Raw genomic sequence first — 26836 nt, 5'->3', positions numbered from 1 at the left:
TATTTAATTATTTTCATTTTTTTTGAAATATTCAAGGGTTGTGATGCCCTGTACAAATTTGAATCTTGAAATGTGTAAAAAAAGATAAATCAATTAGAAACTTGATTACTTTCTTCATGGATCAACTTAAGGAATATAACTTTTCCTGTTACTGAACTACAACTATGTTAACATTTGACTTTTATTTAAATAATTAAATGTTTAATAATAAAATACAGAATAACACACGAAATTCCAGTGAAGCATAAATAGCAAAAAAAAAGAAAATAATTATTTTTTTGATCAAACGTTTTTTTTATTCAATTCCACTAAAATATACAATACTAAAATTTCAACAGTAATAGTATTTATTAGGGCACATTGCTAAAAATATTAACTTTTTTGTTTAAACATCCTGTGGGGACAGGTCAAATTTTGACGTTTTCATCCTTAACAACCAATACAAAAGTAACTATCACAGAAATTACCTTTTTACATTGGAATCGAAATATTTTGTGAACATAATTTGTGATTTTTCTTTCACAACATGAAAAAAAGCAAGTTGTGCGCTACGCGGAGAATCACCCATATACTGACTGGGATACAAATAGGGACAATTTCATAGGAAAGATATACTATATTTTAATAGCAGAAAAGGTAACACACCTGTCTTAAATGAAGAAAAAGTTGGTCCCCGATGCCGAAAAAAACTTATATATTTTGAATCTCTGAACACTAAATGAACAAAATTACAAAGATTCAAAATCATAACCGATCCTCCTGCATGACTTTTTATGTATTTATTGTTTTTTTATGCATTATAATGAAAAATTGCTTCATTACGATGTGCAGATCAGTTGAAATTACTAGTGCAATTTTTTTATACTTATTAAATGTAATAATAATAATACATACCCAGATAGCCAAGCGTACTAAACGTTATTTACGAGTACGGAGTACTGGTATTATACTAGTTTCATACCAGTACAAAATAATTATGTATGTACGTACCAGTGCAGTACTAGTATAATAAAAGTATGTCGTACTGTTAGAATTATAAAATGTGAATACTCGATAAAAGTATAGTACTAGTACAATGCCAGTACGTCGTACTTCTGAAATAAGAAGCACAGCATACTCGTACGATACAAGTATAATACTGGTACGTCGTACTGCGACTCTTTGATGGTAATGCCAACCTAACCCCACTTTCTTAACAGTTGTCAAATATGAACGCGTCACTGAAAACGGTGCAATAAATGTTGGTGAAAAAAGTGGTTTATGATGCAGCAAAAAAGTTTTAACGTTTGTAACTTGTGATTCTGTACTTATCTTGAATATCCGTGATTAAATTTATATTAAATTATCGATTTTTATAAGACTTATGTTGTTTTGCTTTGACATGACGCATTGTGCCACGGTGTTCTTTCATTGAAAAAAATCTAAATCTTTTCTTTTATAAACTTTTTTATACATTTATATTGAAAAAAATTCGTAAACTTAATCTTGATGATATTAATATAAATTGAATTGAATTGTGTTACTTCGCTATAGTTTTTCTTATACATATAACATATTTATAGGTTAGGATGTGATAATATGTTTCACCCAACATCAAAACAATTTGAAACATCAAGTTTAAAATTCTTCTGAAATAATGTTTAAATACAAGCAAGCAGTCAATTAATACTTAATAAAGTTAATTAATTAGAATAATATAAAACATCAGATATTCTAAGATAAGTGAAAATACAAGTTACATATTTTATATCATATATGCACAGACATATATCATATAAATAAAAAAAATTATTGAATAAAAATAAATAAAAATGAATTATTATTATTTCAGTCCTCCCAAAGATTTTCCTTTTTAATAATAAATTAAAATAATTAAAATACTATTGTAGAAGGAGAGAGGGAGGGGGTATAGAATTTTTACTTTATACAGCATACCAGTATTGTACCAGTACAATAACGATACGTTATACTAATTCACAAAAGACTTTCAGTACGCCATACTTTTATCGTACTAGTATTGTACCAGTACAGCGTACCGGTACAACGTACCAGTACAGTACCTGGTACCGTACGGAGGTAGATGGCTGGTACAGTACTAGTACGCTTAGTATGCCGTACTCATACTGTACTTGCAACGTACTAGTACGCTGGTTATCTGGGTAACTATAATTTTTGGGAATAAAAGTTGGATGATCAAGATTGTAATTTTAAATCCGCACTGTCAACAAAAATAATAAGAGAGTATTTTCCCTAGAACACCGCAGATGCAAACATTAGTTTATCCAAACTTTCTATCACTTCTTATTCTTATCAATATACGCAACATTAGTTACTGCTATTGGAATTTGTATTTGTATCGTGTAAGAAAATAAATGATAACAAGTTGGCTATAATTAGTTCAAAGTTTTGTAGATGTAGTTGATTTATTTGTAATCTATTTAAAAATGACTTATTACTACAAGTTAAATCACGCCTGTTGTCATGATTGAAATATAAAAAAATTTGTGCCTTGTGTGGTAGAAAAATTGTTTGCAAAGACCACATAAGGTACAAACTTTCTATTTTAATCATGACAAAACGCGTGATTACAAATAAATCAACTACATCTACAAAACTTTGAACTAATTTTAGCCAACTTGTTATCATTTATTTTCTTACACGATACAAATACAAATTCCAATAGCAGTAACTAATGTTGCGTATATTGATAAGAATAAGAAGTGATAGAAAATTTGGATAATCTAATGTTTGCATCTGCGGTGTTCTAGGGAAAATACTCTCTTATTATTTTTGTTGACAGTGCGGATTTAAAATTACAATATTGATCATCAAACTTTTATTCCCAAAAATTATAGTTATGTATTATTATTATTTTTATATTTAATAAATATAAAAAAATTGCAATAGTAATTTCAACTGATCTGCACATCGTAATGAAGCAATTTTTCATTATAATGCATAAAAAAACAATAAATACATAAAAAGTCATGCAGGAGGATCGGATACGATTTTGAATCTTTGAAATTTTGTTCATTTAGTGTTCAGAGATTCAAAATATATAAGAGTTTTTTTCGGCATCGGGAACCAACTTTCTCTTCGTTAAAGATAGGTGTGGTAATCTGTTTTTCCGACCTCGTATTTCATTAATTCAAAAATATGTTAACTTTAAGACAATAAAGAACTCATCTATCAACGCTGATAAGAATTGCGCCAAGTGAATCTATTGTTTGTATTAAACTAGTGCACTAAGAAAATGAAATGATTAAATGTAAATAAGTTTTAGTTAAAAATAACTGAGTAGTGCTGCTAATAAAGCACTCGGCAGAATCTCAGTAAGTGTACTCGATTACGGTAACCAACCGCCTAGGCTAGTTGATTACTGTAACCAAGTGAACACGATTATAACTTTTGGTTGAATCTTAATAAGTATACTCGGTTACGATAGCCAACCGCCTAGGCTTAGAGATCCAAATTTGTTAGTTAACTTACTCGGTTACCGTAGCTACTCAAAAACAATACGGTAATCATTAAGCTCTGTTATATTTAATAAACTAAATATTTGATTTCAATTACTTAACTGGATTACAACAACCGAACTCTTTTACCCAGTTACTTAATTGTGATTATTAATCGTCTTGTTTAAATTTGAAAGAGAATTATTTTTAGATAGAATCAAAAGAATTTTTCTTTGATCAAAAATACTTCATTATATTTTAAAAAAATTATTTGATTAAAAAATATTATGTTAATCCAAAGAAAACGGAAATTTTGTTTAGATTAACATTTTTTTAATCAAATAAAATGTTTTTAAATAGGTATAAAATAAAATATTTTTTTAAGATCAAAGAAATATTTTGTTGATTGTAAAAAAAATTTCTTAGATATTTATAGGTAAATCAACTGATTTTAATTTAAGTATAATTTTTTAACAAGAATGAAAATATATTACCTAAACGGAAAATTTTTTAAAAATGAAAAATTATTGTTCTCTATCTTATTATAATATTTTTATTATAAATTGGTATTTATAAAAACAATTATTTTATTGATATATAAGTTACAGCGGACTTCTTAAAATGACATAGTTTTCGCCATTAGCTAGTATTACTTTTGTGTAATATATAGGCGACAATAAATTATTAAGAAAACATAGAATAAAATATTTCTCTAGAGGAGTTTCCACTTGGTACGCAAAATAATGCTCATCGAAGCAGACACTTTTTAGAGACATCCCTTTAAAAATTATTTCCTTACAATCATATATGAGGCATTTTACGTGTAATGTCCTGAGTTAAAAAATTGATTTCTTGAAAAAAGTGAAACTTGGGAAAATTGTTGTCCTACCTAATAGTAAAATATCCCAAAAAAAATGTTTGACTTTTTTGAAATTTTGGGGAAGATAGAGGGGGTCAATTTTATCAGTTTTCCCTGACACCGCCTACTATTTGAATTTTTTCTGTATATTAATGCAATAAAAAAAATTTTGGCAGGTATGTTTTTTGTAGGTTTTTTCATGCTCATTCCAATGGTGAATTTCGTTTTTTAAAATTTTTGAATTTTGACCTTGATTTTCTATAATTAAACATAAATTTGCTATTTTCACTAAAATCGGTGCGTTTTTTTTAAATAAATAATTGCAAACGAAAGCTGAGGTTTTTTTCGATCTGTATATAAATTTTCAGAATGCCGATGTTTTTCGTTTTCGAGATATTAAATGTCAAAGATTTTATGTCAGCGTACACGGCGAGGCGGTCAACTTATACCTTATGCCTCATATGTAAATGTATTTAACACCGAAAAAAAAGTATTCTGAAATGAAGTATACAATATTCTAAATTTTTTCAATTAGTATATATTCTAAAATTTTTAGTATATCTACCATTTATATCTGCAATAATAGTTGGTATTCTTAAAAGAAGAATATATTCTAGAACTTAGAATATAATATTCTTTGAAAAGGCGTTATGCGCATGTGTGATTGCGCGACCGTAAAACGCAGAAGCAAGTTGGAAAATACCGGTGTCCTCGTGTACGGCGTAAAACTTTTTCAGTGTTTCGGGTTAAATTAATATTAAAAAAATATTATATCGAGTGTCAATATGGAAGAGGTTAAAATGTGCCTTAGAATGTATTATAGATTCTATAATTGTTTTTTAGTGGTTTTTAGCGTTACATGACGAGCTCGTATCATTTAACCCCTACTTTCTTCGCACAGGAGGTGATGGTAACTCATATATTTCTTTTCAGCATATTTTATAATTTAAAATTTAATGTAAAAAATTATCTTTTTAATCTGCACTAAATATTTTTCATTATTTCCAGAATTATTTAATGTATATTTTCGTATTAAATATCAATATTTTATTAATTTTTTATAAGAAGAATACTCTATTTTTAAATTTAGTATATTCTATTCTTCATTCAAGAATATTATCATCATTATAGCTCTCAAATGATTATACTGAATATTAGAATACCTTATACTCGATCACTAGGTGAATCCCCTCTAACATCTAGAATATATTCTTGGCACCTATTTTAGTGGGAGATATTCTTCAAGTTAGTGGGAAATACTTAATTTTAGAATATTGTTTTTTCGGTGAACAAGAAAAAATTCGTATAAATAATTATCTTCACTTATATCGCAAAACAATATACATTCTTTTCCATGTTTTATTGCACTATTAACTTCCACTGCTGTAAATTTTTATTAAAAAATGCCCGGTGACCTATGATGGGGATAAGTTCTTTTATCTCATCTGCTTCCAACAACAGTAGAGTCCCAAAAGAAACTGCATTATCTGTAAGCAAAGTGCATCCACATACCATATATCAAAACATGCAATATACAAACACGAGCAAACCGCTTATTCCAATTTCTGTAAACGTATTAATTTGATGAAAAAATGTTAAATGGATAAATACACTTTTAAATGATGAACAAAACAAATACATATAACCTCAAAATATGCAATTTTTGTCGATTTTATAACATAAATAAATAAATTAATTTAGTAAAAGATTAATCGCACTATTTTAAAAATGAGATGGAAATTAAAAAGCAAATAAATGTATTAAAAATAAGAAATACATTATAGTGGAAATAATAAAAAACTAAATTAATGGGAGGAAATTTTCAATTGTTTGAAGTAGAATTTTCATGATTAAAAAGTATAAGCACAATTTTCTAATAAGCAAATTCAACATTCAAATGAGTTTCATTTTGATTTAAATTAACTGAATTACAACTAACCTTCAAATGCTTGAATGTTTTGAGATAAATTCCAGGCAGTTAATAAATTTTTCACGTCTTCGTCTGCTATAGTTTCGACGATGTGCGACACTGAGAAGCAAATATGAGACGCTTTGATGTTCACTCGGTTAAAATTACGCAAAACAACGTTATTAACGGTAACCGATTTCGATGCGAAAAAATAATAAACTTTACATATATTTAAAAATAACCTACTTTTGGGAAAGAATATAAACGAGTTTCTTGTAACTCGGTTAAAATTAAACACAGACTACCTGTTTGTATTCAAACAACAGGTCGGTAACGCCAACCAAGAACGTTTCCTATATTTTACATAATTCAAATCGGTTATGCCAATTCTTCAATGGGTTAATTTTAACATATTTATTTTAACAATCTTAACTCGGTTGCAGTAGCTAGTACCACTTAGTTGCTTTTAACAATATCTTATTTATTTTTAAATACTTTTTTTAACCGAGCTATTTTTACAACTCGGTTAATCACTCATTTTCTCAGTGCAGTAAGGTGAAGAAGACTTCTGGTAAGTTTCATGAAAATCGGTTAAAAATTGGCCGAGCTGCATTTCATGGCGCGCAAAAAAACGCGTTTAAAGTTGTCAATAAAAAAAAGTAGTGTTACTCTTAAGCGTTTAATGGGTTTGATGATAAATTTTGAATTTATACCTCGAGAGATTTGAGCATTGGTACTTTGTTGAGAAGATTTTCGTACATCTTGCATTTTTTAAAAGCAGATTTAAGGAGAATGCGTCGGAAAGTTAATCTGTCCATTGCCCAGAGAGTGCCAGGCGTAATTGCTTTAACAGTCGCTGCTCGAGGTTGATTATAAAGTAATGCCAATTCTCCAAAGGCGCCGCTATTATCGTAGGTGTGAATATGATTCTCTTTATCTTGTTTATCTTGCTTTACGTAAACCTCGAACTTTCCCCTAAAAATAGTACATTGTTAATAATAATAAACGGGAATAAGAAATGTGTAGAAATGTAAACTTGTTTATAAAATTATGTAAAAAGAAAACAAATGTATAAGGGGAAATTTTTTTTAATTTAATAAAATATGAAGAAATTATTCAATAAAAAACAAAGTAAAAGGCAGTGATCTTTATGGAATCAAAACAAAATTCAAAATCACTTTTACTTTCCCGTGTGGAAAATTGGCAATGGCCCCGTGAGGGGCACTCGTGGATTGCCCTCGTGCCGCATGGAAACCATAGGGGCAATCCACGTGGAGCCCTCAAAGGCGTGACATGCTTTCCCTCATGGATACCCTCATGGAAAATTTATTATATTTTATTTATAAATTTTATAAATTTATATTATAAAAGTTAATTAATAATAAATAAGCTTAAGTTATGAATAAATAACATATTTATTTAATAATTATTCAATTTTAAATTAAATTCTTACTCAAATTGAATTTATTAATTAACATTCTAATTAATTAACTGTCGGATATAATTAAAAGTAATAATAAATTAATTAATTCAAAAATTAAAAAATATGTAATTTATGCATACTATTAACGGATATTTTCATTTTTCAATTAATTCATGCATAGAATTAATGATTAAACGCAAACCTGAGAAATAAATAAATCTAACGCATGGGGGGAATCGAACCTACGACCTACGGACTATGAGTCTAACGCTCTACCAACTACGCTACGCACGCTACTTCAAAACGAATGCTAACTTCTTGATGCTATTTAAACTTAAAAAATACCTAACAAAGAAAAGTGCTTAACATCATTTAGTTACAGTTAAGATATTAAATTATATTTTCCAATCAAATGCAATTTATAAAATATAATTAATTATATGCTTTATGATTATTATCATGAATCATCTCAGGTGAATTTTCAAAAAAAGTGTAAATATATTTTTATTAAAAACGCGTTTTTCGTTGTTCTGAATCATTGGAAACATTCATTTTTTGTTGACGAAAAAATATTTGAATTTTGGACTTAGAAAATTTTGCTAATCGATGATGAGGGCGATCCATGCGGGCCCCTACGATGGCCCTCATCTATTTTGCCATAAGTGTGAGTGTTATTTTCAAAAAAGTGTAAATATATTTTTATTAAAAACGCGTTTTTCGTTGTTCTGAATCATTGGAAACATTCATTTTGTGTTGATGAAAAAATATTTGAATTTTGAACTTAGAAAAATTTTTGAGCAGGGCACCGTGAGGGCAAATAGCAAGGGCCCTGCTGGAGCCTTCGTGTATTTCCATAACTTTGTACATAGATTTTTAAAAAATGTCACCCAATGTTTATTTCAAGTGCTTTAAAATGTTATTTAATGCATTCTGAAGTAAACATTTATTATACAAAAAAAATTTTTTTTTTTAACTTAGACAAATTTTTGAGCAGGGCACCGTGAGGGTAAAGACCGGGCACCCTGCTGGTGCCCTTGTGGATTTCCAAAACTTGGTACTTAGATTTTTTTTAAATGTCACCTAATGTTTATTTCAACTGCTTTAAAATGTTATTTAATGCATTCTGAACTAAACATTTTTTGGTAAAAAAAAATTTTTGTTTTTGGACTTAGACAAATTTTTGAGCAGGGCACCGTGAGGGCAAATAGCGGGGGCCCTGCTGGTGCCCTCATGGATTTGCCCTCATGGATTTTCCACTTGGGACCCTGCCGGGGGCCCCTATCACGCATGGGACGAACGGGGCGTTTTCCACACGGGTTGCTTCTCATTGAAATATCAGTATCAAAAGTCAACTGTGGTTAGGTTTTTGATTCTTGTATCTGAATTAAAAGTTTAGTTCATTAATTTAAGGTAGTATTACACTTTTTACCGAACAAAAAATCAATTTTTTTTCTTGAATTTTTTTGTTCCAAATCATCTTACTAATGTAATCCCAAATTACCAGATCAAAATTCAATATAATAAATAAGTTACTCAAGTAAATAAAGCGCAGGGAAATACACGTTAATAAACTTTACGTATTAAGGTTCATATGCTTGCTTATAGGCGATGCAAAGCAGATAAACATATCGATAGGCGCTTCTGGAATAAGTTCTACTCGAGTCTAGTACTGAGTCCTGAACAGACTATAATGTGAACAAAGCGGTGTGGGTCGTTTTATTTTAAACTTAATGCAATAACTTAAATCTTTTTGTAACCTAAATTATTATATTTATTAATCAAAATATTCATATTTCTTGTAATTATTAATAAACTATATTTTTTTGTCATTATTATTGATTTATGATTCTAAATGTTAAATTTTCGAGAAATGTTTTTTTCCTACTAGAAAAAAAGCAGCCTTGCGTGGAGAAGATAGAATATCGAAATAATCGATGACAATTTTTAGAAATGTATTTCTTAGCAATGTTTTAAACTTTGTGTAATAAATATATTAGGTTCTATTTTAATTAAAATATTATTTTGTGTACATTTTTTTAATTAAAAAAATTAAGATTGCTTTTAAAATAATTGTTTTAAATATTTTTAACAGGATTTTGAATAATTTTTATTAAATAATATAAATAATTACAATATAAATAATTGGTGCAAATTAAATAATGGGTTCTGTAAGGATAAACAAATTCGAAATGCACGAAAATTTATTCAAAATTAGTTGTTATTACAAAATTTCCTATTTTACTTAAAATCTAATCAGACCACCTCTTAAAAATATTATCACAAATGTATAATACTACTGTAATAAAAAACGAATTGACTTTTCGTTGATTCTATTCATAAATGACTCGACTTAGTCAAATTTTAATATATAATTTTTAGGTACTCCATATTTTTTTAAGAACAAAAAATTTTAATTATAAATATAAAGTTTTACATTTTTGTTAAAATCTATTCAGACATTTCTTAAAAATATTATCACAAATGTGATGTTACAAAAATTATTAATATAAAAGTAATTAAACAATAAGAGCACGGGACCACTTACCGACTGAGGCCGGTAATGTAGAAATCTGTTTACCGACATTTCTTAGTGGTCTTGGAAAAAAGTTCTTCTTTACCGATCGAGTTAGTTCCGGCTTCCACCGCTAGACGGCGCCACTTTATTTTCGTGCCGAATTTTACGGAAATTACGGAATTAATGACAAATTGACAGAAATATGCAATATTATTAGTCAAGGTAAACGACTAATACTTACTTTAATTAATTTGTATACATAGCATTGTTTAAACAACCCTTAATTAACAAATACAGCTGCTTTTACATGTTTCAGATTTGGGTTTGCTTTAATTTTTTTTTAAAGATAAAGTATTTTTATAATATTTAACAAAATCAGTAATAAATTAAACAACATTTATATTTTTAATAACAATTTTATATAAACAAAATATTTTTTTGTTATTTTTATCCAGTCTCTTTACAGCTCTTTTCTTTATTTCTTAATTATATCGCTCATATTTTTATGTAATTTAAATACTAGCAATATTGAAACTAATGTTAATTAACAAATTTAAAAACTTGTTGCTATCAGACATTGTTAATTATTTTTATATACAGGGCAAAATTCCTGTAGCCTACTAAGTGAAAAAAAAGTTTAGCCTTATGGGTGAGTTTTTTAACCACGAAGTATTGTTAAAATAATTTACAATGTCTGATAGCAACAATTTTGTAAATTTGTTAACTAACATTAGTTTCAATATTGCTAGTATTTAAATTAAATAAAAATATGAGCGAAATAATTAAAAAATAAAGAAAAGAGTTGTAAAGAGACTAGGTAAAAATAACAAAAAAATATTTTGTTTATAAACAATTCAATATTTTTAGAGATATAAGCCATTAAAAAAAGGTCTACTTTCGCGAAGCTAAAATTTCAAAAATTCATAAGTAAAAAATTTGTTTGATTTTTCAAAAATAAAAATATACGTATTTTATGTTTTTCTACAAAGAATAAGAAAAAATTATATTTACCTGAATTTTAAACCTCCACTATGAATCTCACGTGGAATCGCCTATATGTCTTCTATGAACTACAGGTAACAATAAAAAGTGTGTACCAGTCTCTACTTATATCAAAGTCTATTCTTAAGTCTTTTTATGAGGAAAAAAGGTTAATTACATTGACCCTTTCACGAGATTGTCAAGTATATCCTAAAGTAAATAAAAGATTTTCACTTCAGAATGTTAAGAAATTGTTTCTCATTTTCCGTAACATTAATGCAAAAAATAAATCAAAATACCAAAAAACACTATTTTTTTATTAAAACTCATTTTTTTAAATCGGCAACGTAAAATGATTTTAAAATCGACATTAAAATACTCCCAACACATCCACAAATTATTATTAAAAGGAATTTTGAGGGAGCATATCACTTTTATTTAAACTTCCTTCTGGCGCACCGTGTGCTATCTCAAGACTCGAACCAAAACTCAATCTCATATGGGCAAAAACGAAGGTTGCACCACTTAAATGGATGAGAATACTAAGGTTGGAACTCTCGGCAGCGAAATTATTAACTCGACTCATGGCTTATACTCAACGGACGCTGGATTCATCTCATGCATCAATTTTCATGTGGAAAGACTCACAAGTAACTTTCAATTGGATTCAAAGTCACCCCTCAAGATGGAAAGATTATGTACGGAACAGGGTCTCATTTAGACAAGATTATTCACCGCATGCTTAATGGCGGTTTATAAAAGGAACAGAAAATCCAGCGGATTGCGCATCTCGGGGATTAACAATTTCTAAACTCCTACTCTTTGGTGGAACGGACCACCATTGTTAACGGACTCAGCGGATCATTGGCCATCTCCTAAAGTAAAGGAAAATTACTCAGCTCAACTTAAAAAGAGATCAGGACTGGCTAAGGGTATCAAAAGATCCTCATTCTCAACTGTGGAACATAATAAATCGGTACTCATGACTCAATCGGTGTTGAGAATCACATTAATTTGCATCAGGGTCATCAATCATCTTAAACAAATTCGACAATCACAACCTGGATATCCTCTCACTCTTGGCGATCTCAATTCATCCCTTCGATACTGGGTGCGAGCTACTCAATCAGCATATTTTTCATCGGAAATGAATGATATGTTCAGGGAACAGACTCTTTCATCATCTCATCCTCTCACACGTCTGACTGTAAACATTGTCAATCAAGGAATTCTCAGAGTCGGAGGAAGGCTCAAACACTCAACCTATGAAAATGACTACAAACTCTCTATGATATTACCATCAAAATCAGTTCTCACTAATCTCATCATCTCACCAACGGATTCTACATGGCGAAACTCAATTAACACTATCAAATCCTAAATTCTTCATTGTGTCAAATGCACACGACAATGGGGGCTTCATGCACAACAACTCATGGGCCAGTTTCCACAGCACAATAACTTATTACAAGTTTACAGCAGACTTACATGTAAGTTGACTGCAAGCTATCATGGTAAGGTCACTGTGAACATACATAGTAAATTCGTTGTTAGTTTACAAGGTAAGCTTACAGTAAGACTGTCACATGTAAGTTTACAGTAAACTTACGATATTACAAAAAAAACCCTGTAAAAAGGAATTATCGAGCAAGCCGTTTGGACAATCACGCAAGCTGTCTGTTCAACTGTCTAAACAACAATTGGACCGCTTGCTCAATCATCCAATGCATTAAGCCCAATTAACCTATTATTTAGAGGCTACGCAAAGGAAAAACTGACTTAAATTTATATAAAACTTAAAAATAATTAATAAAAATAGATAAATATTGAAAAATAAACTGTAGGAAAGTAACCCAGTAAAAAATAAAAGATACAAGAACGTCGGATTGCGGTTACAAGCTCAATAGCTGGTAAACGAATCCATGAGAATCTCGGATACAAGCACTTTTCGGTATCCGAAATGATCATAAGCTTGTAAACGCACTGAAACGGACAACTTTTGTAGGTCTTTTAATCAAGAAAAAACAATTAAATGGATGCAGAAACGATGGAAAATTAAATTAGAAGCAAAAATAAATAATTATTTTTTAAAGAAACGTACATTTAAACAAAAAACAATTATTCTTATTAATTCTAACCTCTGCATTAAAAACATTGTAAAATCAGTGTTTTGTTGGTAATTTTATGTTGCTATTCGGAAAATATGGTTTTCTACCTTACCAACGTTGAATATTAATTTAACGAGGGTTTTTTTTCGAATTTTCTATTTTAATGCAATTTAAAATGATTTAATTAAAAGGGGGAAAGGAAATTAAAAATGAGCACCGTTTTATGTTTAATAATATTTTGATTATTATGAATTGCTTCTGAAATTGGAAAATCGAAAAACCCACGTTAAATTAATATCCAATATCGGTAAGGTAAAATTACCAACAAAACACTGTTTTTACAATGTTTTTAATGCAGAGGTTAGAATTAGTAAGAATAATTGTTTTTTGTTTAAATGTACGTTTCTTTAAAAAATAATTATTTATTTTTGCTTCTAATTTAATTTTCCATCGTTTCTGCATTCATTTAATTGTTTTTTCTTGAGTAAAAGACATACAAAAGTCGTCCATTTCAGTGCGTTTACAAGCTTATGATCATTTCGGATACCGAAAAGTGCTTGTATCCGAGATTCTCATGGATTCGTTTACCAGCTATTGAGCTTGTAACCGCAATCCGCCGTTCTTGTATCTTTTATTTTTTACTGGGAACTTATATCTTATTTGTTAATAATTATTAATAATAATGGCAAAAGGGCGTCCTGTTTTCTTATTGGTTGTTTATCTCTCCTAACTTTGAATATGCATTTTATTCTCTTATCAACGTAAAATTGTTTGTTATTTCTTTATTTATGTAATAAAAAAATTTATTTCTTTTTTTGTTTTTAATATTTTTATTTAAAAAATATGAATATTAAATAATATTTTAATTTAATGATATTTGCTGACGAGAGAGAAAGAATAAAAGATGGAAAGTAACGCCTATCTTATTTGTTTAAAAAATGGCGTTCTATTTTTTCATTGGCTTATTATCTTTCCTAACTTTAAACATGCATTTTATTCCTTTAATAAAGTTAAATTATTTGTTTTTCTTGTTCTTCACTTAATATAATTAATTAATTTATTTATTATATTTTTAATTGAAGGAAAAAAATATTAGTATTAATTTCTCAATGTAATATATTTAATCATAATGGACAGGCACGATTTTCATTGTCCCCTCTCGCTGCCGAAAATTCTTTGCATGAGTAAAAACGCTTTAAACAATTAAGCGTATTTTCTGGAAAGAAACTTAGGATTTTCAACTGTAAATGATTATTTTGTGTGGATTTTTTTTAAAGTGTAGTTCGTGTTTTGTTTTCTTTTTTAAATCAGGTAACAGATTTTTTGTAATTTATATAAAATTATCTGTATATGTCTATGAATTCATGAATTACAGTAAAAGTTAGATAAGTTTCCGTTTGTTAAATTTCCCTACCCTTCAACCTGTCATCACACCAACATTCACTCACACTAATTAGATGTCCCCACTACGGTGCCTGACAACTTACACATGATTTTCAAATAATTTTCAAATTTACTGTACACATCGCACATGAAATGTTGTCCCTTAGAAGGGGTATCCGTTAAGTTTCCAATTCCTAGAATTTTCCACTCCTACAACCCCGAACTCGGAAACTTAACGGACTTGTACTGTATATGGGATTAAAGAATTAAGAAATCATGGTCCGGAAACTGGTGTCATTTGTCCTAAGATGGACACTTTTAGTTTTTGTTTCCCAGTCAAGCGAAGTAAACTTCAATTTGTCCAATGTCAAAATCTTGCAGTATCTTGTAGGGTGTTGTGGGGTTATGTGCAACATTTTTTTCAGTTATCGGAAAACACCTTTAAAAATAAATTTTTTAATATGTTATGACTCTATTGGTTTAGAGGAAGTGAAATACTATAAATTTAAATTATTAGATTTTTAGAATTTTGATTTGTCCTCAAGTTTTTTCGAATTTTCAAAATCGTCCGTTTTGTCATTTCCAAAATTTTTTGGGGTGATGTGCAACACTGGTAAAATATAAGTTAAAAATGAATAAATATCGACATAATTCGATTTAAAAGTTAAATTTGGGCTTTTGCAGTTACAATTAATGGAAATCGAGTGAAAAAATTTAATATAATGTAATTGACCACTGAAAATTGAGAAGCTGAAGAGTAGAACTCTTTGCTCTTTCGTATGTCTTCGAATAAACCAAGTGTCGGTTCTACGATCTAGCTTCTCAATTCAAAATTACACCCGAGAAAATCTTTTTTTATTTGATTTTTTATTTATTTATCTTTTTTTTACACACAAATTAAATTACGAAATAGCGATAAATTATCGAAAAGAGAATGTTGCACATCCCATCACAACACCCTATTCTTTTAAAAATATTTTAAAAATGAAATTTCCTTTCTTTGATTTATTGTGTGAAATATATTTCGGATAAAACATTTCTAATAACATATTGAGTAAATTGAGAATGAAAAATGTAAGTTTCAAAAAAATGTATGCTTCACAAAAAAATTATACAAAAAATCGAAAAATTGCAATAAAAAAAGTGTTAAGTCTTCGATCTTAGTTGAAATAATTCGAGGAACAGCGTGGTACATTTTCTTCTACAAAAACTTGTAGCAAATTCTGGTGCCGAAATTGTACATTTTGTCACTAGAACTGATACAAGTTCACCTGCTGAACATGTTCATTTTCTTGTTCAAGATCTTGTACAGGGATGTTCAATGGAGCTGAACGTTAAGAGATTAAGCGTGAACAGAATAATGAGATAATGAGAAAAAGAGTATTCGTACATTACAGAAAAAGCAGCGAAAAAGAAAGGCAAGACTTGAAGAAACAAATGTGCAAAAAATAATTATATAAGAGAATGATAAACTACCAAAACCTTATTAATAAGAAAGAAAAACGGTAGATGAAGGGAAAAAACAACAAAAATACAATTTGAAATATAAAAACAAAAACGATTCATAGAAATGAAAGATGAAATGAAAGATCGTCAACAAAGGATTTAGCAAATAAAAAAAGGAAATTATCATTGGAGATGAAGTCAAGACAAAAAATTTTGTTTTTTGAAAGGAATAAATGATGAAAGAAGAAAAGAAAAATCGATAAAGAAAGGATGAAGATTTAGCAAAAATTTAAAAAAAATATCACAATGTTGGACACATTAGGAGTTAAAATGATGTTTGATAAATTTTAAGTGTGAGTTCAAAATGCAGTTTTTCGACATACGTTGGTTTGGAGTTTCGCGCGACGATTGTAATTAATTGATTAAATGATATCATTATAAAGAACATAAAAAATCAAAATGTAAATCAAACGCGACAAATCATTTAATCAAAAAAAAATTAAATGTTCCTTCTTGCAATGAAAAAGAAATTTTTTATTTTATTTTAATCTTTAGAGGGACAAATTAAGAACAGTTCTTTTACACGAGCATCGCCAGATAGATAGCTATAATTATTTTATTTCTTACGCGTAAAATCATTTGCTTCAACTGAAACAACTAAAAAATCTGAGCGGCACAACCGACCCCGGCGTCGGCACAACTCTCCCCAGCGCGGAGTTCAACGAGCCGTGTTGCCACGCTGCACAAAATAATTTTTTACAAAAATACTGTTCAAAATTATCAAAAAATAATAATGGATTTAAAAACTACATTAGTAGATAGGCTGTGGGCGTTCTGGACAGTAGGAATCTGTTACCGGCATTACCGGCATTTTTGTCGAATATTATGATTGCGCAATATTGCGTAATAGAAAAAAATGCTTGGTATTTCCTGTTTGCGTTTTAACTTATTAAAATTATTTTGAAAATATTGCTATTAGTTTTGTTATAAACAATATGATGACAAGTTTATAACTTCCTGCAATCGATATCTGTTAATTGCATTTCAGAGTACTGTATGTCTTTGCTTTTTAGGGTATCAAATTTCTTTTTCAGCTTAGTGCGGTTAGAAATTCTTCCTAAGCAATCAGTTTTATGGTTTTCTATCTATATATCTATCGTTGAGCAAGTATGCTATGTTAGTTTTAACTAAGCATATTAAAAATTTGTTTTGATTTTTTTGATCTGAGAAAGAAAATGCATGGCCTTTATCTTAATTTAATGAAAATATTATTTTGGACTAATATGTTTTAATTAGAATATTGGTCATCGTATGATTACATTTTCAGATCGTGAGAAAAGAAGAATGTTTATTTAATGTATTTCCTGGAATTATTTTTTAATAATTTTATTTTTTAATTTATATAACCTTGAAATGTGGTATAAAAGCAAGCATACATTTGTTAATAATTGTTAGTCTTCAATAAACAAATAGCTTGATAGGTTGTGCGTTTTTGTTAAATAAAGAATTCAGTTTTTTAATTAAAAAAAGACAGAAAATATGGATTCTATAGATATTCCAAAACTCATTGAAATTATGGAGAGTGCTTATATTATAGTGAAAAATATTAAGAGTAAAAAACGGTTATTATTGGAATCGGAAAGGTGGATAAAATTGGTAGTGCAAAATATAAGTCTTTTGAATAAAATTTTGAAATCAAAAAAAGAATTGATTAATGTGAGTAAAGGAAAAAGAATTATAACAACTGTTGGAATTTTAAAAACTATTTGCGAAAAATTCAGAGAAATTCAAAAAACTAGTGGAGGTAAAATTTGGAAAAAAAAGAAAGAAGAATAAAATTGGAAAATTTAGAGTCAGCTTTTGAAAAAAGAGTTAGAACAGGAGTAGTTATTAATTCAAAACATAAAGATTTGTTCAACTTTTTAGAGGAGTCAAAATCTGTAATAAAATCCCGTTTAAAAAATGCTTTAAAAAAATAGTAGCTTAAAAGTGAATTTTGTGTTAATAGGCAATTTTACAACTATCGAAAAAGGTGAAAATATACAAGAAAAAAAATCGTTTAATACAAAAAATAAAATTCTTTTTCCCTTCTCAGACTTAGATACAATTCTTAATGAAATAAATGAATATATTCTTAAAGAAGTTGAGGAATTTAATGAAAAAAAGTCAGGTTGGTCATTGAAGGAGATTTTAAATTTGATGGTTAATATAAATAGACATGCGCCAATTCAGGTAGGTTGTTCTGTAAATACGGAATTACCAAAATTTATAATTGATAAAAAGGCTGTTCTAAATGTAAAATGTACTAACGATTACTGTTTTCTTTGGTCAGTAATGGCAGCTTTGTTTCCAGTTAAAAATAATGCAAGTCTTACAAGTTCTTATCCTCATTTTAGGAATGTTTTAAAATATGAGGGAATAAATTTTCCTATTAGTTTAAAAGATGTTTCTCAATTTGAAAGAATGAATAGTTTGAAAATAAATATTTATGGTTTTGAAAAAGTTGGTAAAAATAAAGAAGACATTGTCCCTCTTTATTTAAGCGATAATTTTTCTAAAAAAGATACTATTCATTTACTAATTATAAAAAAAGTGGACACTTTTTCTGTAATAAATAATCACACTAATAATAATTTTAATTATTTAAAGAAAAGGTGCCATTTGTACTATATGCGGATACTGAAAGTCTTTTAGAAGCTTTTAATGATAACGAAATAATATCTGGTGTATATAGGAAACACATTCCGACAAGCGTTGCATTTTATTTAAAATGTGATTTTGATGATTCACTTTCGGTGTTTGAATCTTATAGAGGGCGGGATTGCATTTCTTGGTTCATGAAAAAATTAATAAGTATTGCTGATTTAATTGAAACATATTTGAAAAAAATAGTGCCAATAGAAACTCTAACTTTTCAGCAAGAATTGGAATTTAAAACCGCAAAAATTTGTCACATTTGTGAAAATTCGTTCGAAAATGATGATATTAAACATCGAGATCATTGTCATTTCACTGGAAAATATAGGGGTGCAGCTCATCAGGGTTGTAATATTAATTATAAAAATTCGCATTCGATTCCCGTAGTTTTTCACAATTTGTCGGGATACGATGCACATTTTTTTATAAAAGAATTGTGTACTAGTTTTGAAGGAAATGTAAAACTTTTACCGATAAATAAAGAAAAATATATCTCTTTTACCAAATATGTCGAGGGTAAAAATGTATGTTTTAAATTTTTAGACTCGTTTAGGTTCATGCCTAGTAGTTTAGATAAATTAGCAAGTTTTTTAAATAATAACGAAAAAAAATTACTGCAAAATATTGCAATAATATCGATGAGTTTAATTTATTGGTGAGAAAAGGAGTTTTCCCGTATGAATATATAGATAGTTGGCAAAAATTAGAGGAAAATAAGTTACCGTCAATAGAAGCTTTTTTTTCAAAATTGAATAATTCAAATATATCGAATGAAGAATATGCGCATGCTTGTCAAGTATGGAATACATTTAATTTGAATAACTTGGGGGAATATTCAGATTTATATTTAAAAACAGACGTTTTACTTTTAGCTGATGTTTTTGAGAATTTTCGAAAAACATGCTTATCTGCATATAATTTAGACCCCTTACACTATTTTACAGCACCAGGACTTGCATTGGATGCTATGTTAAAATTCACAAAAATAGAACTAGAGTTATTAGGAGATATTGAAATGTTACTTTTCATAGAAAAGGGTATTCGCGGAGGAATTTCTCAATGCTCAAATAGGTATGCGAAAGCAAACAATCGATTTATGGGGCCAGAATTTAATTCAGAAATTGAAGAATCTTATATAATGTTTTTTGATATAAATAATTTATATGGCGCAGCGATGAGTAATTTTTTACCCTATTCTGATTTTCAATGGGAAATTAATATTTATCAGAGTTTGATGTGAATAAAATTGAAGATGATTCTATGTATGGATATATTTTAAAAGTAGATTTGGAATATCCAGAAGAATTTCATGATATGCATAAAGATTTGCCTTTATGCCCCGAACATTTTATACCCCCTGCTGCAGGGAGAAAATTACCTAAATTAATACCACATTTGTTTTCCAGAACAAAATACGTAATTCATTATAAAAATTTAAAATATTATTTGCAACTTGGAATGAAATTAACGAAAATTCATAGAATTTTAAAATTCAATCAATCTCAATGGTTAAAAAAATATATTGATTTGAATACAGAATTTCGAAAAAAATCAACAAATATATTTGAAAAAAATTTTTACAAATTAATGAACAATTCTGTTTTTGGGAAGACAATGGAGAACATAAGAAAGCATAAAGATATTAGAATTATTACACATTGGGAAGGTAGATACGGGGCTAAAGCTCTTATTAGTAAACCAAATTTCAACAGTTGTCATATTTTTGATAAAAATTTGGTTATAATAGAGATGAATAAAGTTCAGATTAAATTTAATAAACCGATATATGTTGGATTTAGCATTCTTGATATATCAAAACTCTTTCTTTACGATTTTCATTATAATTATGTTAAAAAAACTTTCAGTGATCAATCTAAATTACTTTATACCGATACTGATAGTTTAATTTATCATATAAAAGTTCCAAACATATATGATTATATTAAACGCGATTCACATTTTTTTGATACTTTCGATTATCCAGAAAATAATTGTTATGGTATAGAATTAAAAAATAGAAAAGTTCTAGGTTTAATGAAAGATGAATGCAATGGCAAGATTGTCACGGAGTTTATTGGATTAAGATCGAAATTGTATTCATATAAAATATTAAACGAAATTCGCGAGAAGAAAAAAGCCAAAGGTGTTAGATCTTCAACATTAAAGGAAATTACATTTGAGGACTATAAAAAAACACTTTTTTCATACGAAAACTTAGTAGAAAATCAATATTTAATTCGAAGTGTAAAACATCAAGTTTACACTGTACAACAAAGAAAAGAGGCTCTAAGTTGGTATGACGATAAAAGAGTTCTTTTACCAAAAAGTACAGACACCCTTCCTTGGGGGTACAAAAATAAGTTATATAAATAAGGCAAAAAAATTAAGAGAACAAAAACTTGGATATGTTTTAATATTTGTCCACTCTTTTCTCTATTCATTTTGAGTTCTCTTTCTCTCTCAATCTTATTAAAAATTATGTTTTGTCTCACTCCATCCTTCAAGTGTGTGCGTCATCGTAATATTTCTTCTCCGTTCAATCTATGGCATTTGTCTCTGTCACTCAATTGTAAACTATGGGACAGCATATAAAAAGAGGCCAGTGCCATAGGAGCTTTAATAAAAAAGTAACCACCAAAAATAGAAGAACCTTCTAAGTGACTTGTGGAGTGCACAGTGCAGTGATTTTTTTCTTTTTAGTGAAAAAAGTAAGTGTAACTAAAAAATTTTTTTACATTTAAAGCTTTTTTTATCAAAATTATAATTAATTTATTAGTTAAAATTAGACAAATTTTTTTATTGAAATTCAAAAAAAATTTTAATTAAATTTAATTTTTTTAAATTTGTCTTCAATTTTAGTAATATTTAATAAAATTTAAAAAATTTTTTTAAAAATAATTTATTGTGTTTTTTACTTGTTTGTGAAAAAAAATTCAATTTTTATTAAAATTTTTTTACTTTTAACATTTTTTTAATTAACTTCAATTTTCGAAAAAAATTTATACATATATTGAAATTTTTTGAATTTTGCTTTGTTTATTGATAATTTTTTAAATAAATTTTGTTTTTCTTTAAAGAATTTTTAAAAGAAACGATGGAGAAAATGGATTATTATACAACAATAGAAGTGATGATTCAGGGTCCAAAAAGATGGCTTTTGGAAAGCAATACGGAGCAATTTAGAGAACTGTGCATCACAGGGTTGGCGTTAAGAACAAGAGACATTTTTAATGGGGAGAGAGATTCTCATTCTCCAGTTTATTTAAATTTCAATGGAGTACGGGCTAAAGTTCACGGTATGGTGAATGGATAATGGATACGACGCATTGACTTGGACTTTGGTAAAATTTTGGTAAGTTATAATTTAAATATTTTTAAAATAATAATAATTTAAATTTTTTAAATTTCTTTTTATTACTTATTTAATTAGAATGCAATTATTGAACAAAAAAATTAATGTTATTATAATAATTTATTATACATATTTATACATGTTAAAAAGATTCCTACGAAAGTGTTCCTTGGAATTCCAATCGGAATTCCATTACAATTTCAATCGGAATTCCAATCAGAATTCCATTACAATTTTTAATCGAAATTTCATTTCTATTTACTAGGAATTTCCAATAAGAACTTTTAATCGGAATTCCATAGGAATTTCCAATAAGAATTCTTTGGAATTCCATTGTAAGTTTCAATCGGAATTCCATAAAAATTTCCAAAAAGAATTCAATTGCAATTTTCAACCGGAATTCCATAGGAATTTCCAAAAAGAATTCCTTGGAATTTCATTTTGGAATTTTAATCGGAATTCCAGTTAGAATTTCAATTGGAATTCCAGCCAGAATTTCAATTGGAATTCCAGTCGGAATTTTAATCGAAATTCCATTGAAATTTTTAATAAGAATACTTTGGAATTCCACTGAAATTTTCAACCGGAATTCCATAGGAATTTCCAATAAGAATTCTTTGTAATTCCATTGTAAGTTTCAATAAGAATTCTTTGGAATTCCATTGTAAGTTTCAATCGGAATTCCATAGAAATTTCCAAAAAGAATTCCTTGGAATTTCAATCATAATTCCAGTCAGAATTTCATTTTGAATTCCAGTCGGAATTTCAATCGGAATTCTAGTCAGAATTTCAATTGGAATTCCAGTCAAAATTGCAATTGGAATTCCAGTCGGAATTTAAATCGGAATTTCATTGGAATGTCGAATAAGAATTCCGGTGGCAATTTCCAGGAGCACTTTCTACGTGGGTAATTATATATTATAAAAGTTAATTTAAATTATTTTTTAATTGTATGTCATAATTTATTATGATTATTATTTAATTATACAATTAATAATAAAATATATTTCTTTTTTTGCAGAATGAGGACAATTACACGGGCTTCCATTTATTTTTCCAAATACCGAATGAATGGGTGGTCAATTGCTTTGATCTCCAGAAATTAACTGATTTTCTGACATTGGCGGCAGGAGTAAGGCGATACGGACTTTTCAGTCCAAGTTCATCAATGGACGACGATGAGTATTTCTTGGAACACATGAATATCGTTGTAGAAGTATTGGAAATTCAGGATTTCGTGTTCCTGTTAAAAAAACGTCCTGATATTGACAATTTATCGGGAGATGAATTTGATTTTGACATCATAGAAGGTCCGGTTTCAAATCCAACATAAACCGAAGAATTTACAATGAGTCAAATGGACATTGATTTCCTTCCAACTCAAGGTGTTAAAATTGAAGAAATTGTTGTTATAGATGAGGAAAATGAGGAGGAGGAGAGGCAAAGGGAGGTAAACGAAGCCACTAGTCTCCTGGAATTAATCATTAAAAAGGAATCACAGGAATCAAGCGATGAGGAGCCTCATTATTAAGAAAAAAATAAGCATTTGTTATTATTTGTAATTTTTTTTTTTTTGCTTAGGGACTATTGGGAAATCTGTATACAGATACCTTGGCTTCCGCATGCCAAGGTTATGTGGGGTTGGTAAAAAAAAGGAGAACAATAAACAAAAATAAGCTGGCGAAAAAAATGAAAAAATAAAACCTCATTTTTATAAAAAAATGTCTATTAAAATTTTGTTCACCTACATCCTATATCCTTTATTTTTAAAACATGTAAATATTAAAAAAAAATTTATAATAAACAAAATTTTAATGTTATTTAAAAAAAAAACTTTTAATACTAATTCTTTTGCATTATTAAAAAAGATTAATTTTTATGTTAAAACTATTAATAAAAAAATAAAGCAGGGTAGATGCAGTAAATAAAACACTGAAATTAGAATATTGTATAATTTATTTAAAAAATATTGTTATACAGTAATTTATTTTTACATAACCAATTTTTTAAATTCATTACATTTTGAAGAGCGCAAGTAAATGTTTTTTTATTAATTGAATGATGTGAACAACTACAAAAGCTTGATCTCTTAATTTTTTTATTGAAACGCAGTTGAAATTATCCACATCGATAATAATAGTAACATTTTCATCAATAAATTCTTGTAACCATTTTTTTTCTCGTATCCTTTTACATAAATTTTGCTCGCTTCTTTAAGCGTATTTTTTAATATTTCGTTTATATAAATATACGAAACATCACCGGCATTCCAAGAAATACCATGGAAATTCTTTTCTAACCTACGATTAACACTCTTGTATTTCTTCGAAATACAATTCCACGGACACGGAGGTTGAAAAATCATATGCACTGGATTGGAATCATTATTATTTATAGAAACTATAGCCAATTCTTTTAAAACAAATTCATTAATTGGCAATTTGAATCCTTGAACATCTAGTATGTACTCCATTTCGGAATCTACAAAATTATTATTCTAAAAGAGGAATAAATGTAGAGCGTAAAAGCTATGCATAAGAGTATTTTCTTTCATACAGCCGAGGCACTAGCTTTGAAGGGGGAAGGGGGGACCTTCCACTCTCACACGTGTTAATGAATTAGGCGAGTTTTTCTTTATGAGCCTCTTATAACTGACCTAGGACAAATTCTTGACAAGGTCGAGTGGGCTGCAGTGACTGTCTCTCTCTCTCTCAAATACAATTTTATTCATATGCAATTTAATTATAACTAGTAATAATAATAATATATATATTTATAAATTATTAATAATAATTATATATATAATAATAATAAATTATTACTAGTAATAATTTTTTAATAATTACAAATTATTACTAGTAATAATTTTTTTAATAATTATAAATTATTACCAGTACTAATTATTAATAATTATAAATTATTACTATTACTAATTATAAATAATTATAATTTAATACTAATAATAATTAATAATTATTGGTAAAAAATTGAATTATTATAAATAGATTTTTTTTAATTTACACAATTTTTCTCACAATTCCGCTAATTGGTTTCTATTCAACAATTCTATCATGTAAAATTAAACAATAAGCGGAAGTATTTGCACGGAAATTCTCTTTTGATTCAAATTCTAAGCGGATATCAACAGGTCCACTTTTCAGTTTTTCATTAAACTTGTCAGACCGACATTTTTATTTTTATCTATTTCTACACCATTCAGTTCATATTTCGCCTCATCAAATAAATGACAAATGCCATTAGAAACTAATTTTGTGCGCTCCACTGCGTTTTCATCATTTTTTATTAGTTTTCCGCTCACATGAATCGAACTTTTGCTTGGAAGAAGACAATGATCTTGATTTTGAACAGTTATACGTATTTCATCACTATTATTATACGTTGATGATGTATATGGCTGCTGCGCATGCACTTCGTAATGAGCAATTGATTCATCAAAAATGATTGGTGAATCAATATTTAAAATTTCCCCTTTTATGGCAAATAATACGTCGGTACACAAATATACAAATACAATTGCAAAAGATCTTAAATCGTTTTATCCTTTTTTCTTTACGACTTTGAAACCGAGACTTTTGAGTAATTGTAGGTTTTGAGGTGTTAGCCTTTTCAAGATTCGTCGCTGACTGATTTGATTTTGGCATGGTGTATTATTTTTATAACCAAAATCAATTATTTTCTTTTTATTATCAAAAACGATGCCCATTATTGTAAAGATTTGATATGAAGTCTAATCGTAATGGTTTCTCCTCGAAAATTTATCAAATGTCCGTCTTGATCAACAATTCTTAGCTGAATAAGATGTATTGTCTTGACAGCGACTGGCAGGTAAATGACGTGATTTGGCACTTCTACTATTTTATATCCTGGTGGCACAACAGGAAAAAATTCATGGATTGTATGCACTTTTTTCCCATTGATATAAGACCCAGTAGTTATATTACACTCTACTCTTAGGGAATTAATTTTAATAATGGATACCGGTTGATCAGATTCATGGTATTCTTTAGCTTTTAATTTTCGTGCAGAAAACCCAAGCAAACTGCCTATGGAATCTTTAGGTTGAAAATTAATATCTTTATCACAATAAATTGTACATTTTAAAGTATTGTTATTAGGTTTAATTCTGAAAGTAATTCCTTTATTTTTCAAAATAAAATGCAAAACCTGATCCAGGTCACTAATTTCATAACTTCCTGTAGGTATAATAATTTCTTCATTATCAACATAAAACTTATTTTTTCCAACATCTATATTAGGAATAGAATTAAAAGTTAAAAATTCAACAAGACCAAGAGAACAATTTTTAAAATGAGACAACTTAAAGGGGGGGGGGGAAATTGAGATTCTAAGATGGAACTATTTCCTGATAATGTTAATATAAGTGAATCGTCCATGTTGAAATCTAAGTATTAACTGAATGGAATATTTAATTTATTTATCTTTTATATGAATAGAATACATATTTGGAATATTTAACTGATAGCATAAAAATTTAAGACATAAATGACCACAGCTACCAACACCGAAATATTTAATAAGATCTAAAGGTGGTCGAAGATTACCAAAACTATCAAAATGAATAATTTTATTATTATTTTTTTTATAAGCACACCAATGTGTACCAGGACCATTTTTATCATCTAAATTAATTATTGCAGATTCATTTTTATTAGATCCATGAATAGGT

The 26836-nt window shown here is 28.2% G+C and overlaps 1 protein-coding gene and 1 long non-coding RNA gene across 3 annotated transcripts in view; one reads left to right on the top strand and one right to left on the bottom strand.

The window, feature by feature from the left end:
- Positions 1–26836, bottom strand: part of LOC127286257 (cAMP-dependent protein kinase type II regulatory subunit) — a 251632-nt gene that overhangs the window by 91906 nt on the left and 132890 nt on the right. For both annotated transcript variants that reach the window (XM_051312631.1, XM_051312632.1), the window contains exon 5: positions 6937–7198. In XM_051312631.1, the coding sequence (XP_051168588.1) occupies positions 6937–7198 (262 nt within the window). The remainder of the gene's footprint in view (positions 1–6936; positions 7199–26836) is intronic.
- On the top strand, positions 21246–23624 carry LOC127286259 (uncharacterized). The gene is made up of 3 exons (XR_007843716.1): positions 21246–21484; positions 21854–22128; positions 23150–23624. It is a non-coding gene; the product is annotated as an uncharacterized LOC127286259 (long non-coding RNA).

This window comes from Leptopilina boulardi, unplaced genomic scaffold (genome assembly GCF_019393585.1).
Source record: "Leptopilina boulardi isolate dan_hultmark-lab unplaced genomic scaffold, ZJU_Lbou_2.1 LbouV2_351, whole genome shotgun sequence".
NCBI lineage: Eukaryota > Metazoa > Arthropoda > Insecta > Hymenoptera > Figitidae > Leptopilina > Leptopilina boulardi.
This window is presented reverse-complemented; position numbering and strand designations above follow the sequence as displayed.